This window comes from Clavelina lepadiformis, chromosome 9 (assembly GCF_947623445.1).
Source record: "Clavelina lepadiformis chromosome 9, kaClaLepa1.1, whole genome shotgun sequence".
Taxonomy (NCBI): domain Eukaryota; kingdom Metazoa; phylum Chordata; class Ascidiacea; order Aplousobranchia; family Clavelinidae; genus Clavelina; species Clavelina lepadiformis.
This window is the reverse complement of record NC_135248.1, coordinates 12,580,825-12,604,975: the sequence shown is the minus strand read 5'-3', so window position 1 is coordinate 12,604,975 and position 24,151 is coordinate 12,580,825. Positions and strand designations below refer to the sequence as shown.

At 37.4% G+C, this 24,151-nt stretch overlaps 2 protein-coding genes across 3 annotated transcripts; one reads left to right on the top strand and one right to left on the bottom strand.

The window, feature by feature from the left end:
- Positions 1-3,231: 3,231 nt before the first annotated feature.
- Positions 3,232-16,212, bottom strand: LOC143470662 (transcription elongation factor SPT6-like). The gene is made up of 35 exons (XM_076968921.1): positions 15,993-16,212; positions 15,530-15,673; positions 15,121-15,329; positions 14,693-14,844; positions 14,493-14,613; positions 14,139-14,231; positions 13,819-13,925; positions 13,659-13,740; positions 13,456-13,545; positions 13,050-13,175; positions 12,764-12,906; positions 12,509-12,596; positions 12,276-12,405; positions 11,908-12,052; positions 11,591-11,822; positions 11,407-11,508; positions 11,081-11,224; positions 10,373-10,500; positions 9,420-9,614; positions 8,944-9,079; positions 8,542-8,679; positions 8,254-8,421; positions 7,982-8,112; positions 7,666-7,873; positions 7,322-7,469; positions 7,107-7,255; positions 6,718-6,858; positions 6,387-6,582; positions 6,083-6,199; positions 5,853-5,974; positions 5,473-5,668; positions 5,058-5,210; positions 4,265-4,371; positions 3,907-4,082; positions 3,232-3,730 (listed from the first exon to the last, which is right to left on the bottom strand). The coding sequence occupies exons 1-35, from the start codon at positions 16,102-16,104 to the stop codon at positions 3,553-3,555; spliced, it is 5,007 nt and encodes a 1,668-aa protein (XP_076825036.1). The 5' UTR covers positions 16,105-16,212; the 3' UTR covers positions 3,232-3,552.
- Positions 16,213-19,366: 3,154 nt separating this feature from the next.
- On the top strand, positions 19,367-23,287 carry LOC143471154 (INO80 complex subunit C-like). Of its 2 annotated transcripts, XR_013119496.1 has the most exons (6): positions 19,367-19,504; positions 20,489-20,549; positions 20,669-20,815; positions 21,213-21,280; positions 21,436-21,659; positions 22,751-23,287. XR_013119496.1 is itself a non-coding variant. In XM_076969533.1 (5 exons), exons 1-5 carry the CDS (start codon positions 19,421-19,423, stop codon positions 21,556-21,558), a joined length of 483 nt encoding a protein of 160 aa, XP_076825648.1. In that variant the 5' UTR covers positions 19,367-19,420; the 3' UTR covers positions 21,559-22,658. The 2 variants fall into 2 exon arrangements, 1 of the variants encoding a protein (XP_076825648.1); XM_076969533.1 differs by lacking the exon at positions 22,751-23,287 and having other exon boundaries at positions 21,436-22,658.
- The last annotated feature ends 864 nt before the right edge of the window (positions 23,288-24,151 follow it).

Below are 24,151 nucleotides of genomic sequence, written 5' to 3'. Positions count from 1 at the left end.
TGCAAAAATTACTAGAACATTCCAACAGTCTATAAAAGCAGGCGATTTCGCACATATAATCAGAGATTTACTTAAAATGTCATAGAGGAGGAAGCCTAGTGATTTACTTAAAATGTCAGGAACCATTTGGTTCAGTTATTCTGGTGGCTAATTACTTTGTTTTTTAGATTATGCATTTTTAGTTGGGTTGTATTTATTGTTAATAAAAAAAGATATTATTTCAAATGGCTAATTCTAAACGAAAGTGCGCATTCACTAACGAAATGCAAAAAAAACATCCATGTTTTAGAAAAGGCAGGAATGATTATGAGGCAGAATGCTTGGTTTGCACGTCAGTAACCTATATATCTGTCGTGCACAAAGGTAATGGTGATTTAAACACACATATCTGGAATCGGAAAAACATCGCAAAGCAGTAAGAGGTACCGGTAGCGCATATATATGGTCTCATGAAAATAGTCATGCATTGTCCGGAATTTTGCTTTTTCACATATGGTAACCCTAGCCCTAGACCTCTATTTTCATTTGGAACCATGGTACACAAAAAAAACAGCCAACAGCTTTCAGTCCATTCTCCCTATAGAATGGGGATGCCCCAGATTGGAAAATTTGCTAAGTATGGGAGGGATTACAATTAATTGCACGTATAATGGCTGTTGTTTGATCTTGTTGTGTATAGAATATCTCCTCCAAAAACAGCAAACTTTCCACACTGAGATATGTTGCCATCAAAGAAAGTAACCTGCTGTGCATACTGACTACAGCAATTATAACTGATTTTGTTCATTCAATTTTTACCTGTTCACTGATCTTTAAAAACACTTACAAACTTACAAAGCCATGAGGTCTCATTATTTTTGACATCAAACCATATCCCCTGAAATAAGCAGGGTATATACATCATTTTTACCGTATACACATTTTCCATGTTTCAGAAATTGAGAGGCTACACTCAAAGCGTGCCATTTAGTGTTTGTGTAAACAAGAAGTGGTTTCTAGAATGCAAAAAGTTCCATAATAGCAACAGGCGAGTTTGTTGCCGTCGTACCACCAACGATGGCTTCACATTAGGCCAACGCTATTTGGGGATTTCACGTAGCTTATTTGACGTACTCATTCTGTAGTATAAATGGTAAAACTGACGCTTTCCAGACAATGGTGAAAACGGGCGGCTGCTATTTTTTTGCGGAAACAAAGGATTCATGTAAGGAGGAAAGTGTTGGCAACTGCGAGTTATTCGAAGAAGAAATATCGTTAATTAATCAAAGCCTACTGTACCAAACCTTAACCCTATTCTAACTAGGCTTGGCTTCTCCCGCACACTGTCATAGCAAAACGTGGCGTACAGTTGCATTGTTTGCTGTAGAAACTTGAAATTTGGTGACTTTTCCTAAAAAATGTTCAGCTATCTGTCCATGTTTGTTTGATAAAGTTGGATTTTGTAATTTTTAAGATATTGCGATATTTTCATAATTTTCCTCTGCTTTGCTCTGCTCTCCGCATTGAACCGTATTACTCATTTACGCACCAATAACTCGACTAACTATTCTCTTTCTTTCTCTTCTCGCGGTCAGCTGGTCTTCCGCACAGCGGGGACGCGGCGTAACAAGAAGAATTTCTAGAAATGTGTCACTTTTAGAAATACTTAATTTACACTAAATTCACTTTCTTTAGTTTTACAATTATGATATATACAGGAAGCCAGATGATTTTTCTACTAACCTGTCAAAATCCGATCAGTTTACGACGTATAGTTTTCGAGTAATTAACGATTGAAAATGTGTGTGCGGGGTCGGCCACACCTAGTTTTTTAGTAAACTCGCGAGCCTGGTTAGGATAGGGTTAAGGCTACGTTATCCAATTTTCTGACACATACTGTTCTAAACGAAATGTTTTTTGCCGTTTGGATAACGGACGACGGTGATGGGCATATGGCATGTTGATGGCGAAAGACAAGTTTTTACTTTAAATATCAGCTAGCCTACAACAGACTGTTATGAAACAAATACTCTTCCGTCTCTAACTACCGCCCAAAAGCTGTCTTGGTTTATTTCTCGAATATGAATTGGTATCAAGGTGTTGTGCCAATTCAGAATATAAAATGTAGGCTACCGTATACCACCTGAACGAAACACTGACGTCTACTCGTCAGTCGTTTACTTGCATCCCGTAATGGAGTTTGTGGCAGCACAAAACGCACGAGGCCAGAATATTCATCAAGGTTCTCGTGACGTTACGCTGATTTCTAACAAAAAAACAATGCAAAGTTTGTTGTTTGAAGCCTAATATTGAATAAATAAGCAAAGAATTGTGACTTCAGCGGCCTAAAATTTTTGCTTCTACAAACGCACGATTCTACGTCAAAAACTGCCATACTTTTGTATGCAGCTACAACTCTGATAAGATAAGTAGCATGTGACAAACGCAAAATTTAAGGCTCTACGCTGATCAACAATGTAGGCCTACGCAAAGCTCCGTACACTCCATGAGATAACCTACGTGTCTCTTAAGACTACGTCACTACAACACGTCTTTGCGTGTGCGCTACACGGTCCAGTCGGAGTTGTCACTTTAATTTTCGCAGTTACCATCATATAACGTTAAAATTAAGGTTTGTTAACAGCGCATTCTTCACCGGTTCTTAACAATTTCATTCACGTCAAATTTTACAAATATTTTAGCCAACAATATACTGCCCAATATCGATCTGCTGTACAAATTATATGCGGTATGCCACATTGTCCTACTCGCACTGCATGAAGATTTTACGAGCACCAACAGTATTGCATGAATAGGCCTTTTGTATACGTATTATCCCAACCTAACCGCCTGTCTTTAACAGCAAGCTGCGTGACCTATTTGCAGCGAAATAGTCACTTTGTAATAAAAAAACGTCTATCTATGAGATTGCGTGACATTTAGATTCGTATTCGGCGTAGTACATCTCTAAGTTTTCTCAAGTCGCCAGCGAAAAGAATTTCTTGAACTCGACTTCCCAACATTTGTTAAACTTAGGAAATATTTTGTGGGTTTGGTGGTCAAATTGGTTCAAGTCAAACTATTGTTCGATCGAGTTCCATTGTTCAAACAACTGAGAAGTTACCGCTCCTCCACTTTGCGCCGATAATTGCCGCCGGTTTGTGAAATAAGCGACTAGTGTTTACAGAACTATCCTTTATGTCGTCGACTCTGATGTTTTGTCTGATGATGATGATTGTTTTCAAACAGAAGTTTGCGTGAAAGTTTATTTTCACGGACAAAGCACAATCAGATTCTGCCCACAAGGAGACAAATGTTTAAACAAAACATTTTCAAATTCACCATTTCCACTTGATAAGTTAACGCAATTTTATACACGGCTTCAGGGATAGAAGTAATATTTCATATCATGACCACAATGTAAGAAATATTAACGCATGCAGCACGTAGTGAACCAGGTGGTAACGCAAGGTTGGAACGATGGAAGTTTCAGGTCTCAAACCAGATGGCAAATAAATACCGAAAACCCAAAACACCGCTACAAGATTTTCGTGTCCACCAGTGACATGGGGCTTAGTAAGGTGTTCTTTGACCTCTCGGGGTTCTTGCTTGGGGTGTGCGAGGTGTGCCCTTGTAGCTACCGGCCGGGGTTCGCGGCCCTTTGGGCGTAGTCGGGGTCATTCTGGGGCTTTTCTGAGTGTGAGTTTTTGCCCAATCCTGCGCGGCCTTGCCCCATTCAGACGCAACAGACCTGAGTTCAAAAATATTATTGGTTACGCAACGTGAAAAACAATCAATCGATGGATCGCTTACAGCCAAATAAAATGTACTGTGCTTTCTGTTACGAAAGCGGTTAACATTTTGCTATCTATGCCACAGATTTTACACAAAATAATTGACAGTATAATTCTAATAGAAAACAGTTACTTTGCTTTTGGTGTTCTCCGCGGCACCATGTTGGACGGCGGACCCATCGATTTTTGAGAAAACGTGCCACCGTGCGGCGTTGTATCCGGCCGGCCATAAACGCTACCTGGCGTGTATGCGGTGTTGGGTGTGTACGGGTATCCTGCTTGTCCTTGTGGTGTCTGCATTGGGGTAGTCTAAAGATGGAAAACATTTTCAGAATATATTTATTTTTTACCAAGAAACATCAACAGGAACTCAAGTAAAATTTTTACGCATTATTCTGCCAATGGCAGCGTATACGTAATAAGTTGAACAAGTTTTGCAGCAAACTTGAACAAGTTTTTACTAAAACCATAAATCTGGGCTAAAAAAACACCTTAGGGGTACGAGGCGTGCGCGATGATGGAGTCTTTTGTTTCGGAGTGTTGCCGTGATGCGATGACTCCGTTGCAGAGCCTGGTGTCCGTGTCGGCACGAGATGAGCTGAAAACACGTCAGAAATTATGTCATGTGCAACAATGACCAATAGCGCTGACAAATCCGCTTTAAACACCATAGATAGACATATACAACTTCAAAAGTAGATATTATTGTAGACTTTGCCCATCCCATCGTAAAATGCCATCTCGATTGCGCTCTGGCAACATCAAGTGGACAACTGTGTATAGCGCAACGTGTTGTGTTACTATGGTGTGATTATTAGCCAATCATCGTAACGAAGTAAATTTCGAAAAAAACTGTAACCATCTAATAAAAATTCGTAACAACATATTGGGTATCTCTTGGATCGCTCTTCGAATCTTGTTCGATCTCTGTACTGACGTACTAATTTGATGTGTGTCAATCATTCAATATATCTTCAGTCATTTAAGTTTGAGTAGACTCGTGCGTGACAACAAACGGTATATTACGTTTAATATATTATGTTGCTCAGAAATTATTGGTATGATATGTTATTAGCGAATAGCTACGAGGGCAGTTTTCGGTCACAGATGATTGTGCAGCGACCAACAGTTGAATCTTATATCAGCATAAATCCTTCTGACTAACTATTTGTAACGGTGAAATAATATTATAAGACTATCAGCAATTTTGCATGGTAAGAAATTTGGTTTTTATGTATTTTTTAAGCATTATCTTATTCTCATAAACTGAAAGCGTCATCAAACCTGGAATTGGATCACGGAAATGTTCCTTGAACCACTTAAAGAACTGGTTGAGGGTGGTAAAAGTTTGCCCCCTATATCGGTATCCATCCACAGTGACAGTGACGTACTCGTGCTTGGAGCGAGTACGCGGCATGTACGAAAGAAGGAATTTACCTACAAGCAAAAGGGATTGAAAAAGTATTCCTGGACATTGAAATTAGAGTGAAAGTCGTTCAATTTTATCAAATTATTAATCGATCTTGTAATTAAATCGTTAAAAGTGTTAAAATACATAAAATATAAAGACAGGAACCGAAATTCAGACTAAATTGAAACCACGAGGTTTTCATAAATAAGCTGCGTGAAAAAGCCACACCGTTTCATTGGAGACAGCACCTAATAAAAATCATTGATACGAGTAAATAGGATACAATACCTGGCAGTGTTCTTGACGCCGTCATGAAATACGGGATGCGAGATGGAGTCCCCTTCTTTGCTTGCTTTAACAGATCCTCTAAAACTTCTTTCTTGCCGCTGACATCGCGATAATTCTTGTGGCTGACTAAGTCACGGGCGTTGGCAGCCATCGGTTGAATATAACGAGCCATGATCTCATCAAGGTCCTCAAATTCCTGTCACAAGAGCAAAGTTATTACAAATGACTTGAAAGTGATCACTTACAATGAAAGATTTTAATCAAAACGGTTTTAATTCTAAAATAACTGCTGCATTTGAAGCCGTGTCTCATAATTACAAAGTAAAGTTTGCAAAACAAGACTAAATACATTTTTGAGCACACAGTGAAACAATGATGACCTCATTTCCGATCCAGAGCGACTTGCCAAGACTGAAAGCGTTTTCTTTCTTCTCTTCTTTGATGTCTATGTGAGCACAAACAGAGTCGGCCACTTTCCAAGTTGCAGTCAGATGATCAGACCCTTAGAGAAGGCACACAACAATACTCAGTAGAAGTTTTGTCAGATTTCAGACAAAACAATAGAAGAAAAACGAAGTAGAAGAAAGTTCAACTTCTGAGGCTATGTCACCTTTGCTGCTGGGTCTTATTATTGCGTCACCCTGGTCCAACTCTGACATCATTTTCTCGGCTGCCTTGTAGTCGATGTTATGGAACGAGGGGTGGGCTATTACTCGCTTTATGTAAGCTGTGAATCCACGTACATTAGGGGATTAGTTTCCAAAAAAGAAAAAGTTTGTATATGAGTTCAGAAGCAAGCGGTCGCTCAACGATTAAAATGCTAATGAAAATATGTCTTGATTCTTGTTTATGATATGTCTATAGCGCAGAAAACCTTTAACCTCCATTATTATATGACCATTGTATTTTCTTACTTATTCTGTTGGCGTTTTTATCTGCGTTTTCAGATTTATGTTTTTCTTTCAACTCCTTCTCGTAATCGTAGTAAGTGTCAAGTTGCTGCTTCCACATCCCCGCATCATCTCGAAGATCCGATCCACGAGAAGTGACGTCAACTTGAAACCTTTCGATGTCTATCTTTGTCACTCTACAATGGATAGTCATGCCGACCTAAAATTTTAAAAAGTTATTAAAGCATTGGATAAATCCAATGTACAAGAAATTGACATCACATAGCAATACGTCTTTGGACAAAACCACATTCATTTTATCACAAAATTAAAACTGCACACGGATACTGAATACCTTGACCCTGTCTTCAGGATTATCGACAGGCTTATCGCTGAGTTTGTCGGTAGGGATGAAACCTGATATTCCATTCTCAAGTCTTATCCTGACTCCAACTGCTTTACCAAGGCACTCGCCAGTATCAAGATGGGACCAGACCTAGCAGATGATAAAGCAAATATGGATGACAAAGTAAGTCTAAGAAGTTAAGGTTTCGAGCAGATAAATTAGAGAAAACTACCTGGCTTGTTGCCAGAAGAGGTTTAAGTGGGTAACAATTTTGCCAATTCATGCAACCAGATAAAAAAATCATTGATAGAAATTTTGACTCAAATTCGAAACAAAGATAAGGTGCAGAACAACAGAGACACATTATAAACAAACACTTCCATCGAGCTTCTCCTTACCTCACTCAACTCTGAGAATCCTCCTTGCTTGCAAAATGAGCAACTCCACATCCCAGTCTCCTCGTCTTTGTGAGGCTCGGCCTGGTCAAGTTGTTCTGATTTTGGTCGTCGATGAGCAATCCCGACCACTCGACATGTTATCAATTTACCTGCGACCATTTTTGTTTTAAATTTGCACAAAATAGGTGAGTTTTTGTACTTTTGGTGTAGCTTACCTTCACGGAAATTAGACAAGATCTCTTTGGTGACCATTTCAAATCTTTCTTCAGATGTTGGAGGCCGATAGGAATTCCTGAAATCCTTGTAACGACAATTGAGTTCGTTTCTGATGTCGTACAAGGTGATGCCTTTGTTACCATAACCCTGTGCCAATAAACATCAAGCTGTGAAACGAATCATTACAAGGGCGTGGATGCAAACACGAGAAGATAAAGTTAAAAACACATAAATCCATTGTCCACATACTGGCTTATAAGAGACTCAAAGATAATAATCAGCATCAACACAAAACCTCAACCAAGCTGGGTATTGATAATATAATATTCTAGAAACTCTTCACCTGTCTTTCTAATTCTTCGGCGAAAGCGTCTAAATCAAGATCTTTCAATCTTTCAGGGGACTCGAGAATCTCGCCAAGCGCTGATGAAGGATTCGCGTCTTCTGCTGACTCATCATACTCCAGGGCATCCACGGCCATCTTCCGAGCCCATTCGTAAGTCTCAGGATGGACTCTCAAACCATCGAGGATCTCGATGTAAGCTTCAGTGCTGTGTTACAGTACAAGCTGAATAACTTAATTTCCCTTAACTAAGAATCTCAATTAAAAATATGAAAACGACTTAACGTTTTATTGTAGCAATGGATGTGAGGTATACCTGTCTTCCATTATTGATTTCGTGTCGATCTTGATAAATCCAGCACAATTGATAAAGATTTTTGGTCCCAACTTGCACACAGTGACGAGATTAGATCGGTTTTCAAGCCTTCCGTTCTTCTGCTTTAAAACCTTGAATACAAGAATATTTTTCAATGCAAAAACAGCATTTCTTACTATTAATAAAACACCTAACTTCATTCAATCAGTTGTCATTAGTAACAGTGAGTCACAAAATTGGTTATAGATGGTTGGTAATAAAAGTAAACTTACCTTGAGTAAGTGGGCAGCTTTGCGAGGTCCCAGTCCGCACACAAACTGCACAATAGTGGCAGAATGTGGGTGGAAAATTGCCTGATTGACGTCGACTCCGACCTCATTGGCGCGAAATACAAACTCTTCCACGAGAGCTTGGAGTAACTCATCCTTGTTGATCTGATCCTAAAAAAATGAAAAACTAATTAACCTCTGACTGGCTTTGTACATAACAGTATAATTTTGAAATATCCTATTCAAAAACAGACACTTTTTGGGGAGACATTTTCTGAAAGTCAGCTTTACTTGTAAAGGATGTAGCTTGAGGCACAAGAGATCTTGTTCTGAAGTGCAAAGTTGTGAGAATTCCAGCATCGGATCAAGCATCCTTCGAGCGAGAGAGATTGCTTGCCGCAACTCGGCCGGAAAGTCTCGGAAGTCGGACTAATTGTAAAAATAATACATAGTTTGCTTTATCGGTACAAATGTAGCATCATAGCGTGTCATAGTCGCGAAGAAACATAAGTAATAACACAATGTATACAAAATCTTGCCATCAAACTGCAATGTTTATCGGAAAACAATGCAATTCGTAAGAAATAGGCTTATCGTAAGGGGTTACATATTATTCTGACTTGCTGAACGGTTTAAACAGTATACAATACATAGACAGTTTATGATATGTGGGTATTATTTTATCAACTGCACCTGAGCGCGTGCTGTAGCAGCGTACACCAGAGCCAACTCATTATCAATAAGTTCGACGGCTGTGTTTGGCAACATCTCCTCTTGCTCCAGCTCTTTGACACATTTCTGGACATCTTCTTGTAAAGTTATCGCAAATCTATACATTTTTTCAAAACTAACTCACTTTTCAGAAAATAGTTTTACTGTTGTTACACCATAGATTGATGTTATTGTTCAAAGCTATGTACCATTTTCCAGTTTGATAATAAAAGATGATTGTAATGGGAGCAGTAGCTCTAGTCATACTAAGCTAAATATTAATAACGAAACCTAAATAGTATTTTTATATGTTTTTGAAATAAATTATCAGTTACATCATCTTATAGTTTGATCTTATAGTTAAAAGCTACAAACCGGTCCCAAGTTTTTGAATAAAAGTTGTTCAATTAGAAGCAATTAATTGGCATTGAAAGAAGCAATAAAAGAGTAATATCAACCTGTCTTCAATCCCTATCACAATGATGTGAGGTTTGTGTTTTAAGATGAACTTTTTCAAGGTGTCCAAGTCAGTTTGTTTTCTTTGAGCTTCATCAGGATTCGGAGAATTTCGTCGAAACTTTATGCAGGGAAGTCGCAGACGCGCTTGCAGCTCCCCAGATCCGGACACAACGGCGGCAAAAGTCGCCGTATCTCTACATATGCAAATATTTTTTGAGTGAAATGATTCATATTAAAGCTTAATAGTAACAACAAATTAAATCCCTATGATGAAGGGTGAATCTGGTGATTTGCGTCCTGGAGTAATTGCCACTGTGCCTTGTAGGGCAAAATATATAATTCTCAAAACACAACTGTCTGGTAATTAAAAGTTGTACGACATATCTTGCAATGGATTACTTTGAAACTATGACATCATCACACAGATATTCTAGAATCTTCCTTATAGCAGTTGCGTGTTTAAATGAGCTGATAAACTTGAGTGATGTATCTGTGAGCATGCATTGCACGAAAATTGTCAAAGATGGAAATGTGATTTGTAGTCAACCGAAAAGAAAAGATTTATAGCATCAACATTCAACAGCACTCCATTCTCGTTGGAAATGAAATTTCAATTTAAAATTAAACTCCAAATGAATTAACCCAGTCATATGTGAGAACATTCAGTGATTTTAGATCAACAAACCATATATTTTATAATGTCATAAAAACTTTTACAAATCCTTCTCTGCAAAAAGGATGAAAAAGCCTTTCGTGAACACGCATTTAGCCTGATGTACGCACGACTTTACAATCGATTTTACGATACACGCATGATTTTACAAATATAATTGATAGTGACGTAAGCAAAGATGTTTCACTTTTAATTGGAAGTTCCCAGTTAGATATCAAAAACATTTACAAGCACAACAACCAGCAGGATGTGTTAAATGTGATTTCAAGCCGTTCTAACCTGTCATCGGAGTAGGAAATAGCCAAGACAACCGTCCCGATGCGAGGTCCATCGTCCTCATCATATTCATGCTCTTCTGACTGGTACGGAGCAACACTCAAATGTGAACGAAGTTTTAACGCGCATTGCTAAAATCAAACAATAATAATCGTAAATATTAGAACAGGAATATTACTAAAAGTTTGGTGTTAATTCTATTTAGGTTCATATAGGCTTGTTTAAATTAGCAACTTTAAGCAAAATGTAAATGTAAAATGGCGCTTTGCAAATCTTTTCAGTTTATCATATGTAAGAAACATGTTTTAAGAAAAGTTTGGTGTTATGAGTTAAGTAATTCAAAGAGGTGCATGCCTGAAAAATGAGATTTCTCTGATTTCGGTAGACTCTTACACAGGGCTTAAAAACATTGTTTAGACCAATCAGAGGGCAGCATGGTTGAAGTTGTTTTGAAGCCTGGTAATTTACTTAGCAGTTTCAAAGTACCGGATTGCTCAGGAAACTTGGATAAAAAATTGGCACCAAAAAGAGGGATACCTGTGTTTTTAAACCCAAAAATCTACTTCTGACTTTGGTCCTATGTAATGTGAAGTAGAGATTTTGGCCATATTCCAGTATGACATAGTGTCAGGCAAGCCTAGCTTACATGCACAGTTCTAGGGATCCCATGGGTTACATCTATGGTAAATTTTATTATTCATTCTTATTTACCTCTTTTATACCGTCTTTGGATTCATTGCATAGAAGTGCTTTTATTTCCTTGGTCATCTCCTTGTACAAGATTTTCTCCAACATGAACTCAATGACCTGGCTTCTCTGATTGTTCCATTCTTGGACAAGATGGCTGAACTCATCCTTTCAAACAAGTTTTAAAACGTTCTTCAATGCAATGATAAATGTGTGCTGCTATATACAGGTTTATACCCAGTCAGATGATTACAGCGTACTCTTGTGAACATAATCAAACTCATTTCGATATGTGACTTGACTCAAGACTTGCATGTGAATTTCAGATAAAAAACACTCCTGCCACCTACTCTGTAATAGAGTTGTTTGATTTCTTCAAAGTATGTTTGGCCGGTCATTGTATCTTTCATATCGATGTGGATTTCAACCGTGAGAAGTCCTTCTGTTTCAGCCTAAAATGCCATATCATCAATAACAAAATCACATACAATACAACAAATTACAGTTGGTGCCATTCATTGATGCGTGGCTTACGTTTTGTATGTGCAGAAACTGTGGACCACTTAGGTCTTTTACTGGTTTGTTGCAGAGCCATTTGTGTCGAAAGCAGGGGTGTTGTTCATCAATTTCTTTCTTTCCTTTTTTTGTCGGTCGCGCTGATATTTTTGCCCTTTCCATGAATGTCTGCCGGACACATTGTCGTACCAGTGGCTCCCTTGCCAACTGCATGGCCACCATGTATCTGGCACCTTCCAACACTCCTTCTCTGTTTAATAAACAAACAAGCAACGTATAAAGTACATGATGAGATCCTGGGGTACGCTAGGTACTTTCAAAACAATGGGGTTTACTTGGTGCTGAATTGTGGACAGAGAAAGTCTTCTGCTAAGTCGAGTGGTTCTGCCGGGTATTGCTCAGTTTCATGTCTCTGGTAGTTGTCACGAAGATTCTCCCCGAATTGCTCCGGAGTAAGTCCAAATTTATTGGCCACACCACCTGCGAGGATAGGTGAACGGAGCAAATGTTAAATGCAGAAGATGTAAGGATTGGACCCAAACCAAAACTAAAAGCACAGACTCCAAAAGTAGGTCATTCGAAATGCTACTGGATAAATGTGCTATGTGTAATTGTGTATACGCAAAAACTTACACTTTCCTACAGTATGCAAAATACATATCTCTACATCTGGGCATAACTCATACACTCAAAGTGAACTCACCAAGACCAGCATTGAGGCAAACAGTATACATGTCTCTTCTCGAAGCTTGCTTAAGGTCAGACGCCTGAGTGCGCGGTTCCTTATCAACGTCCTCTGATCTCTCTCGCTGACGTTGGATGCGCAACGCATTCTATTCCATAATTTTTAACGAGTTACGTTCAATCACGTTTTTTATATGTTACAAGTTGTGTTTTTGTTGTAATCTTTGGCTTGTGGTTAAACTCGAAACAAACCTGCATTTTTGGAATATCTCGACCGTAGTGAAGCAGAAAATGACCATAGACATCTTTTAACTCTTCCATCGTTTGTACGCCTTGTATTCTACCAAGAAGTGTAAAACAGTAAAGAAATTAAAAGCAAACAATCTTTAAATAGATAGTCATTAACTGTGCAAGACAAAGATAGGTATCAAAAATTAAAGATAGGTTTGACGTAAAAGTTTCAGATCTTGAGAAAATTTGTCATAAAAATCTTTATTCACTAAATACCTTTCAATATCAGCATCGGTGAGGGCTCTGACATTATCGCCGAGTGGTTTGTCAGGATCAGCTGATATTTGTTCATATTGAAAAGTTTGCATTTTTTGCAGCAACCTGGTGAGATTTGCTTTACGATTGTTCAACTGCGTCCACTATATTTAGCAAAATTAAAGCAGTTGTGATGCATAGATTGGTGTAATACGTAAAATGAAGATTAAAACGTAGCTTCAAATAGTAACTACAAATCTTAACAAACACAAGGTTAGTAAGAACAAAACTGGTCAAAGTCGCTTACCTTTTCATCCCAGTGGTAAATCTTGAATAGGTCGTGTATGTTAAGCTCAGGTTCAACATATTCCTTCCTGTAGAATGCGATGAATGGAGGCTCAAACAGCTCATTTCTCATGAAGTTCAAAGTATCCTTTAAATTAAAACATGAACTGATAGATAATAAATTATGTCAAATTTCCAGTTAATCCTAGTACAAAGAATAATCCAATACATAATAATTATCAAGAATGCCCTGGTGTCTATGCTTACGCAGCGACTTATAGCTACATTGGCCACACATAAAGCAGTTGAATAAACTTCAAATAAGAGGTAAACTACAAGGCAGGAACATATGGAACACGTCTTAAGGAGGAAAATTTATAAAAACGGCAAGAATTCTGCTGAAAATCCAACCAATACCAACTATTCACCTGAATCTTTGCAACACAAGATGGTGTCTTCCTGTTGAGTGACGACAAAGCTGACGAACTGAAGTTGGCTCCTATTTCATCAACCATGTCCTGGGAATATTTCAAAGTAAATCCTAAGCTCGACAGTATGTAAGTATTGGATGTTTGAGCAGATTTATGACAGCCACCGACATGCTTTGCAATGAACTTGTAGTAAAACTCACCTGTTTGGATATTGCAGACTCCAGGAAGCAGTACTTATAAATCCATTCTGCTTCCAATTCAAGTTCCGTGTCCTCGGCCGGTCTAAAAATAAAAAACGATTAGACATTAAAAGATATTTCAATGCACGAGCAAGTTGTACAATCAAACTTAGCAATGCACTTGAGTGGGATGGCTCGCAGCTGAAATCGTTCTGGAATGTCAGTGCTTCGAATATGAGCATCCATGTCTGTGTAGAAACCTCGTTCTAATGTTTCCGGCTCCATGAACTGCGGATAGATTGCAACGATTAGTGCAGTGGTTACCGAGCTAATTACTACATGGGGGTCCCTAGTTGCAACAATTCTCTTCTCGCCAAACCCCGACTTTAAAACTGATACTTTACGAGTTATTTATACGAAATTAAAGTAAAATTTGTGGAATGCAATTTGGAAACTCATGATGTGCTACGTGTAAGAATCGTTAAAATCATAAAATATTACATCAAAAATGGTCTTTTTCTTCTTCTTTTTGCTCTTTTTCTTTGCTCTTCTGCTGATAATTGACCCAGTTTCATCCAACAACTCATCATCCATCTGAAAAAATAATTTCCATTTAACATTTCATTGTGATTTTACGAACAAAGTTCTCAACGCAATTGGCTGGATGAAGTGTTTCAGATCCAGATGGCAAAGCAAAAGTCAGCAGGTTACAAACAATAACAAAATATCAAAACTGCAAGTACAGTGAATGAGTTAGATTTACATACAGCAACAAAGTTAAATTGTAAAACATTAAATTTAATTACAATTGCATTAAAAATTTATAACGTATTTCAAGGATAAACATGTGAGTACTTGCTCATCATAATAAGAATCTTCATCTACTTCGTCTCCTTCATCATATTCCTCGCCATATTTGGCAATATCATCGTAGTCGAAGTCGATTCCAAAGATGTCTTGAGCACTCTGCAAAGCTCTAAAAACAAGTTCATCTTTTGGTTAAGACTGTGACCAATGCGATACTGATCGATGAGTCGAGAAAAAGTTAAACATACGAGTCTCCTTTGCTTCTGCGTTTTTGGCCTTTCTGAGGTCGACTGATTGGATCGCCGTTGTCATCAACGATGAAATCATCAACATCACTTTCCTCTGACACTTCTTCATCATCGTCACCGATTATCGGGACTTCTGGTTCAGCTTGAGCAACCTGAGTAGAAATTGTCAACTATTGAACTCAAACACCTTGAAGCCAAAGAGCTTCTGATGGTTAAAGCAATGTATTGGATTTCCTACCAAATATAAGTTTGATCATTTAACAAAAATCTTGTCAAAAATTTAGTATTTACCAAACTTTGGTAAATCACTTGCATTTCCTACCATTATCCTTTAACCACTAGACAATTTTTCCTTTTATATTATGGTATATCACTTCCGTCAAAAGTCTCAAAACCAAGTGATAGCAAAAAACTAAAAGTTCACTCACCGGAGCGGAGTCATCATCATCGTGGAAGAGTTCATTTCGAATTGCATCTCTTCCTTCCGTCTCCTCATCACTTTGTTCTTCATCTGATGAACCGGTGCGAAGACGAGAAAACTTCTTCCTTTTCTTGAGTTTAACACCAAGGTTCTCTTCAATTAGATCGAAATCATCGTCTTCCAAACGAAGATCATGTTTGCGTTTTTTGCGAGCAGCTGAAAGAATTTGTAAAAAAACAACGGCATTATTTATCTGTTGTCTTTAAACAGCATATAATTTAATACCTAACTGATGGGTAAATGCATCAAAAAATGAAATTAGATTTAAATAGATATTAAATAGTATATATTTTTACCCATCTATTACAATTAATATATATAAAAGAGATGTTATGAAACTAATTATAAAATTTTACGTTTCTCTTCTCCATCAGAATCAGCAATTTCATCTTCGGTTGAGTCAACACTTCCATCATCCTCATCGTCTTCTTCAACATCCTCTTCTTCATCGTCAACCAATCCGGCAATGTTGCCCTCCTCATCCACCTCCTTCTCCAGTACTAAAAAACAATTTTTATTATGAGCAGGCACGAACATTTTCGAATATGAGATCACGTTTAAAAACATTTTATTCCCATTTTCGGAGCATGTTTAAGCGGTTGTGATATCGAGGTTGCCGGATTATCATGATAGTTGTTAACCAGGGATTTACAGTATAAATCGATACATGTGTGGAAACGTTTGAAGTGCCTGTTGGTAAGTGTTATGCATGCAGATTCCATTTTAACAACAGAAAAATAAAGCTACATATGCCATTAATACAGCAGTTCCAAATAAATCACAAAAAATGTGTCGGCCTAAATAAGCTGTACAAATTACATTTTTCTTCATCATCCTCATCTTCACTATCGTGGTACACTGCCTTTTGTTTGCTGATTTGAAAATCTTCGTCTGAAGACTCTTCAGCTTCCTGGTCCATATAATCGGACATCCTGGTTGTCAGGGCGATATGGTAAGGATAATAAAATCTAGTGCAACTGCCAACTCAGCTTTTGTCAGATTTGATTGCTTACTATACACTTAAGTATTTTCCCTTAGAGTCTTAGGAAAAAAATGCAAAGTTAGGACATATGTACCAGTAACCTGAAGTACCATATGCAATATATACACTTGTTCCGATCTAAGGTTGACCCCCGGATTCAACAAATCCCGGTATACATGATGCTATTATTGGAAAGCAACTGTCACATCACAAAACAGTTTTCCACACCAGGCCAAACCGGTGTCCCCAAAAAAATGGGACATTTATCTTTGCTCCGATTTGTACCTCAAAATTGGTGTTTAAAAGCAATGTCTCTCAAAACAATGTGGGAAACATTGATTTTTTTCCTTGATATCTAACATGAAGGGCAGCATCCTTGCCTGCACAATTGCCCGGCAACCTTGGGCCATGAGTCGCAGTGCACACAGGAATTTTGCTTCTGCACACCCAAGATCTCAGCAAAAACTGCCAACTCTGCAGTCCGGATGTGCATACCGTCTCAATGACTTGTCAACTTGTGAATGGGTAAAAAAGTTTTTCAAAAGTATATGTGCTTGTTAAATATTTCATTTTATTAGGCTATATATATCTTTACATATGGTCCAAATCGGTATATAAATATTTTTTTCAAACATCCTTTATACCGTAAACTATATTTCTACAAAGATGGAGTAACGTAGTATTCTCTTGATAGCAATGTATTTTACCATAGTAAATCTTTTTTGTATAATGGATCTGCCACGAAATTAGACCCAAGCAGACGAAAGCGATTGAAAAAGAAACTTAGAAAAAAGGTAGGCCTAGCTCCAGGAAAATATACAGAATCATTGAAGAAAAATTAATGCACAATGTGTCAAAAAGGGGCCTTTAACTCATATTTTGTGACATAATTACAGTTTTTGCACTGCACTTCAAAGTTCCTTTGAAAGGCAGTTTTTTATGAGGCAGGTGAATTTTTGATCTACTAGGCCTAGACCCGGCTGGTCTGCTACTGGCAGCTTATAGCCTGGGCTACAGTACTTCTGACAAAACATTTTGTGGATTCCTTGTCTTAGTCTATGTTAGGCTTCTTGTCGTTTGGATGATAAAAAACGAAATTTTCTGTATGTTTTTGACCAATTTCGTATGACCTAGGCCTAGTCAATAAGAACGGTTCACCACAAAAGAGCTGAAAGTTGAAACTCATTCCGAAATTGCTGTTCTCGTCGGAAACACTAATCTACGGAAGTAACAGCAACAATTTGCGGAAAGAAGAAAGTTACAGTACGATACTAATCTAAACGGCAATTAAATTGAACAATAATATATTGTATTGTATCATTTATTTTTTGACATTTGTTGTGGGGAGCGAATATATTGTTGCAAACCTTGTTATAACATGCTAAAACAAGAATGACAAGCTCAAAAACATTCAATGAGCAGGATAAACGCAAAGCCCAAGGGCTTAAGACGTGCAACGTGTTACCTGTAGTGATAGTATATACTATATAGAATTATAGATAAAGGCCACCAAACCAAGAAATTGTTAAAGATAACTATGATATTCCGAAGCGAAAAGTGTGGAACCTGTCCGCACGAGATTCATCAACCAACTTTTTTTAGATCAACGTGCATGTCAACTTTTTTTTTATTTTCCACCGATTTATAATAAATAAACAAAGAATTTAGGCTTCAGTGAAAAGGCGGGGTTGTAACCTAAAGAGTAGGTGCTATTGTTGAATAGCAGTGGCTTGTCCTTTTTCAATAACACCCCAATATTCCTTGCTGCTCAGTGACTTAGAGGCCACTCTGGTGAAGTTACAACAAGTTGCTGTTCATGATGTAATCAACAGTAGTTTAGTTTTTAATAAAGTAAGCGGGTAGTATGGATTTTTTTTCAATAAAGGTGTGCATTGGTTTTTTAGAAAGAATGTATTTAACTACTGGTTGTATTGGAGCGGATAGCCTATTTAAGGTTCACGTTATGAAAACCCTTGATATAAACAAACAGCGAAATATCCAGTTTCCAGAAGCAATCATAACAGCAACTGTTTTTACTCGAGCAACCACTGTCTGCTCTTCATTACGTCACCAACAGCAGACTGTCAATTACTGAGCAGCAAAACATAGGAGTGCTATTGTGACGAAATGGTCAAGGTGATCGTGTTTTTTTACATTACGGTGACGTTTTTGGTATTTGTCACTATCGAGAATAGCCACGAAATGGTTTCAATTTCACTGTTTACTTTGCTCGATTTGGAATGACAGCTTCAAGTCGGCATGTAGCCTTCGGTGACAGCTTCAAGTCGGCATTGTCGAATGTTAATTCTATAGGCTACGTAGAGTAACGCTGTACCCTTCCTCAAATCGTTACACAATGTTGGTTCAGTTACCTAGTGACGTCACCAATTTCAGGGTGCTACTCAAAAACAGCAGACTGCAACTGATGAGATCACGAGAAAAATTTAACAAACTGTTCATGTTCAAAAATTTTTGTTTTGATGTATTTTCATTGAACGATTTTTTTTTTTGGTACTTTCCAATTTAAGACAAACAACAGTCTGATAAAGTAGAATCAAAATTAGCACTATACTTGGTTATTCCGAAACGACACATCAAGGTATTTTCTGTGAACTTGAATTTATCGGAATGAGCTTGGATCAGTAAACTTGTAATTGGACGCTCTTAATTCACCACACACTTAAAATTATACCGGACTGCAACAGTCATTTTGTCTTATGTCTTCTATCTTATGCTCTCCACAGCATTGCAGAATTTTCTTCAGTTTCTGACCACCATGTTTAAAGTTAGTCGTTTCTTGAAGGACGTGATATGCCTTGCGCTTATGACATATCAAAATGAGTTATATCAGACGAATCAGACGATGTTGTACAATGAGTAAAGCAACGGCACGGAGAATTGCAAAGTTTTACATGTAAGCATTTGCATTTAAAAATAATTATGAAAATATGTGACATTTTCGTAATAAGTTTTAACAGTATAATATTGCTGCTACTTTATAATCTATTGATTTTTATTCTTGAATTTTGTCAGTTATTTGGTTCATTTTTCGGTATAGTAAAATGAGGAGAAGTTTCTGAAGACTTTCTAAGGAAAAAATTTAAATTTGATTTGTGAAAAATAATTTCCCGGAAAAAAGTTATGTCAAAATTTATCTACACAGGGGATTAACCTAAATTGTTACTAAACTTATACCTTAGCGTTTTGGCGTTTTAGCAATTTTGTTGTGGTCATGAGACACAACTGTAGATAATGATACTTGAATATGGAAAGCAAAAGGAGCGATAATGTAACAAGGGGAAAGAAGCGAGCAAGAAGTCCAGCATCAGCTCGTGGGCGTAAAAGAAAGGTAAGTTGCACCGCCGTGCATTTAAATGATTTAATAGTTAACACAGTAATGCTAGGCCTAATGAAAAGTGAAGAAAGCTTGAAGTTTTCAAGCCGTTTTCTTGAAAATGTCAAATAACTGGATTGTCAGCATTTCAAGAGCCATATACATGAGAAATGGCTCTACGATAACAGCCGCACAATTCGAACGAGTTTGGTTAATGTGTAAGGTACCGGTATAACTATAATAAGTTTACCAATTGCTGAAGTGAGCGGCTGCTGGCTGTGGCCCCGTGCTGGGTAATGTTTTAAGTAAACTGGGGAATTCGCCGATCTAACTGCTATGAAATTTGTGATTGCCGCTTTTTAAGTTTAAACCATAGATATAGAGACGAGGATTGGCTGTGTTCTTTAATGGGTATGTAAATAAGTATAACACATGTTAAAAGAAAGGCAAGTTTGCCTCTGATACCCAGTCTGACAATGCTGTTAAGGAAACAGGGAGTGAATACCGGTAATCTGAAAGTGTACGATTATCGTCAGACACCTTATGCTATTAAGCGGTTCCACGACGAATCAGTGAATGTAGCTTTTAAACTTAATTTGCAAAGATGGATTAAAAAGTTTGCATTTTGAGTTTCTGCTTACCACACTGGGCAATTTTTTTGTAATAAGCTGCTATAATGTGCGGAGGCGATTAAATTACAATTTTGCAAAGTTACAGCCTTCTAAAGATAAGAATTGACTCTGTTAGTAAGTACTGGTATGTATGTGTAAATTGTATGTACAATCTTTGTCCTAAATTTTCACTACATTGGATTATATTGAACACTTGATAAATTCTCTGCTAACTACAAACTGTTGTTTGATTGCAAGCTACAATGCAATATTTAGCTTACAATTTAAAATTTACTTGTGCATGTTCTAAGATACGTTGTCAATTCCACACAAATTTACTATCAAATTGATACGACTTTAGTTTTCAGGTCAGAATTTTTTTATTTAGGATTTAAAGGAAAATGAAAACACATCCAACGAACTCAAAAATGTCCCCCAACAAACCGAAGGTTGTGTACTCTTGTGAAATAAGTACCTCATATGTTCAATGCTTATTGTTATGCTTAAAAAGATATTTTCAGCTTATTGTTTGATGAGTTGAGTTGTGAACTGGCAATTACTTGTGCAGAAGTTGCAAAACCTAGACAAGAACCTCTTTGTTTCAAAAATCCAAAATATCGAGAGAATGGTTTTTCAACCAGGACCAAGGTGTGGAAGAATCTGAAGCAGATTATGAATGCTCAGAAATCTCAGTCCAGCAATGGAGAAGTTACATGTATGTTGTAAGCTTGAATTCTGTTTTACTTGCTTCAGCTAATGCTAAAGGTGTTATGGATAGATAACAGGAATGTTATTTATTTTGATATGGACATTGAAAGCAGAGTGTCAGCCAAGCGATCAACCTTTAGTTCAAGTCTAATTAAGTCATTTAGTTAATAAAAGTTGAACTAATTAGGGTATCAAACGAACATAATTCAAGTTATAAACAAAGGAAAATAACCATTTCTTTTTACAGTTTCATTTATCAGCTGCTTTGTAACAATGTTTGTAGAAGCATTGTCTTTATCTCCACAGTCTTTATCGTTTTAGCTAAACAAGTTTATTTTTGTGGCTTGTATTTATTTTGTAATGGCATTTTTGCATCATTTAAAGGCTGTTTTCTTATGTTGTAGATGCAAGCATTGATGCTCCACCACCTGTAAAACCAGTGAAGAAGTATTCTGATATCTCTGGATTACCGGTTAGACTTGAAGTTTTTTAGTAAATAATTTATAATATTAAGATGTTGAAAACTATTTTGTGAATTGTATAATGATAAACATTATTGGTAAATGATTTACTTTGCACTATGCCTGCACCATTAAAGCACAAGCAGTAACAGCTATGAATGTTTAGGCATTTTACACCGATCCACACACCAAGTTGCGTTATTCAAATTCTGATGAGTACAGGCAGATCCAACATATTTCCAGTGACACTGTTGTTGGTTTGTTAGCTCTAAGGCAGGCTTCGTACTGACATCAGCTCCAAGCAATCATTAAGTAAAGCAGGAGTATGCATCATATAAAATCCACGATTGAAACGAAATACCTGGATTCAAGATGTCATCCATTAGAACAGTGGTTCTTAAACTGGGGGGCGTGTAACATTCATAAGGGGGGCGCGAGAGATGACAAACTGTCTATTATATGAGCTATGTCTAAACATGCTTTCTAGACTTTCGCTATAGGTTCAGTTTTACTAAAATTTTAAAGTGTGTCACGATGGCAATTGTATTTTTGAAATTTGGATTCTGAATACGTCGATTGTTACGTCATAATATTTGGTGTCTCTCCGCATTCAAGCGTGTCGTTTTCCTTTACTCATTCACGCACTCCTAGCTCGACTAACTGTTCTCTTGTGTTCTCTTTTAGCGGTGACCTGTTTTTTCTCACAACGGGGAGCGGTGTAACAAGAAAAACTTTTACAAATGTATCACTTGTAGAAATACTTAACTTACACTAAATGCATTTTCTTTAGTTTTACAATAATGATGTATACAGGAAACCAGATGTTTTTGCTACTAACCTGTAAATATCCGATCAGTTTACGACGTATAATTTTCGAGTCATTAACGATTGAAAATTTGTGTGCAGTGTCGGCCACACATAATAAAAATAGTAATGTCGCGCACCCGGTTTAAACAGGGTAAAACCAACGTCAGCCAATATTAAAACCGTAAAATGAAGTAAAACTTAAATTAAGTATTGATTTAATAACCAGGTATTTTAGTAATTAAACTAATTGTATTGACACAAAATGAGTGGAAAAAAGAGAAAGTATGACCAAAATTATCTGAAGTATGGCTTTATAGATACCACAGTGAACGGAAAAGTCGTTCCGCAATGCATGATATGCTTAGAAAAGCTAAGCAACGACGTTTTGAGACCAAGTCGTTTGCAGCGTCATCTTCATGAATATAAAGACAAAACCTAGGAACAAACTTGACTGTGAAGCCGACCTAAGATGTGCTTTATCTTCTACAAAGCCTCGAATTAAACGTTTGGTTTCCCAAAAACAACTACATCCTTCACATTAATGAAAGTTAATTGAAAATAAATTGTTGTTTTGTTTAATGTTTTTTATTTTGCAATGAGGTGGGGCGCGAAATTTTTAGGTACCGTCAAGGGGGGCGTGTGCCAAAAAGTTTAAGAACCCCTGCATTAGAACATCATCAAACTTGCCTTCCTACTAAACTTTTCAAGATTATTGTCTTGGGTTTGCAAAACATCTCTGAAACTAAATGATGCTAAAACCGATTTTGTTACGTGTTAACCAATTAACACTGCATAACAGGTACTTGTAACGAGGAATTATTCGAGTAAAAAGTTGCTACAGTAGCAGTCATTGAAATAAAAAGAATTGTCCGCTAGATGGTGACACGGAGGATGAGTTTGCTAAACTAGTGCTGCTTTATTGTAGTGTTGTGTTCTGTCTCTACCCGTTCGGTCAAAGGTTGCCGTTTTTGTTTACATGACGTAGGGTGAAAAATTCAAGGGCAAAAGTTTACATTGCATGTACAATTCATCTACAATCTATGGGTAAACTGCATTTGCTAAACAGCCGTGTAGAAAGTCTTTAAAATGTCTGATATACCGTTAAATCTAGAAGTGAGGATACCAGTGTTTACGCTGGCCACGCTAAATACGTTTTCAGCTTTTCTGCAAATTTTTCACCTCACCATCTTAAACAATAAAGCGATGTAACATTATCTGTCATCGGTGCACAAAATGTATCAGGTGTTACGCGGCCCTTTAGAAAATGGCGTGTCTGTAAATAACGGATTATAATTGAGATGAAGTAAATTAATCCGCGGACCTGCTGTGTCGGTGGCGTGGTAATTCAATTTCACTGACGACGATACGATTAATGGCTGTGTGTGCTGTTTCAAGCAAGCGGTTCTACTAATGTTGATATGACCAACTGTTGAGGTAACAAGGTTTTGATTACCATTCCTAGACTAGTAATTAGACAGCGCGTCTGGTCACTTGGTTACTGCGACAAGATGGATGTATTGCGACTGGAAGGTTAGGCAGACTAAACATCGCTATCAAGCATATAACCGTGCCCGATTTTAAATCATTTATGAGCTCGACTGAGTTAGTATTCTCGAAATATAGTAACTTATGAAAGGGGTTAGAGACAGCATAGCGGTCATTGTCAGATCATTTAACAACAAAAATGGTTTAAATGTGAAAATATTCATGTTCACGTGACCGGAGTTAAGCAACTAGTTGTTGACAGTGTGGCGAGAATAGGTCAGTGGGTGCTAATTTGAAGACAAACAAAAACCGTCCCCGGACGCAAATGAAAAACGAAACCCATGGCTACAGTTGCTTATGAAAGCCATTAATAGTCTACTTCTTTTGAGCAGTAATTAATCTGTATCTGTTCGTTGTTTCGGAAATGCAATAGCGCACTGATATTGATACAGTTTTGACAGGAAGTGCAAACTTTCCCGCATATTTTATCAGCAAAATTTTTTAAGATTTTGCTGATTCCACTGGAACAAAAGCAGGGTTAAAAACTCGTTACTTGACCTTTTCAAGCGACACAACAGTAGCTAAGGACA

Excerpts from the sequence above, each read along its gene's own strand:
- LOC143470662 (XM_076968921.1), bottom strand. The coding sequence starts at position 16,104 with ATGTCCGATTATATGGACCAGGAAGCTGAAGAGTCTTCAGACGAAGAT. Across the intron at positions 9,615-10,372 it reads ATTTCCTACTCCGATGACAG|AGATACGGCGACTTTTGCCG; the intron begins GTTAGAACGGCT and ends TTGCATATGTAG. Across the intron at positions 6,583-6,717 it reads ATCCTGAAGACAGGGTCAAG|GTCGGCATGACTATCCATTG; the intron begins GTATTCAGTATC and ends TTAAAATTTTAG.
- LOC143471154 (XM_076969533.1), top strand. The coding sequence starts at position 19,421 with ATGGAAAGCAAAAGGAGCGATAATGTAACAAGGGGAAAGAAGCGAGCA. Across the intron at positions 19,505-20,488 it reads CTCGTGGGCGTAAAAGAAAG|GATTTAAAGGAAAATGAAAA; the intron begins GTAAGTTGCACC and ends TTTTTTATTTAG. Across the intron at positions 21,281-21,435 it reads CTGATATCTCTGGATTACCG|GCATTTTACACCGATCCACA; the intron begins GTTAGACTTGAA and ends ATGAATGTTTAG.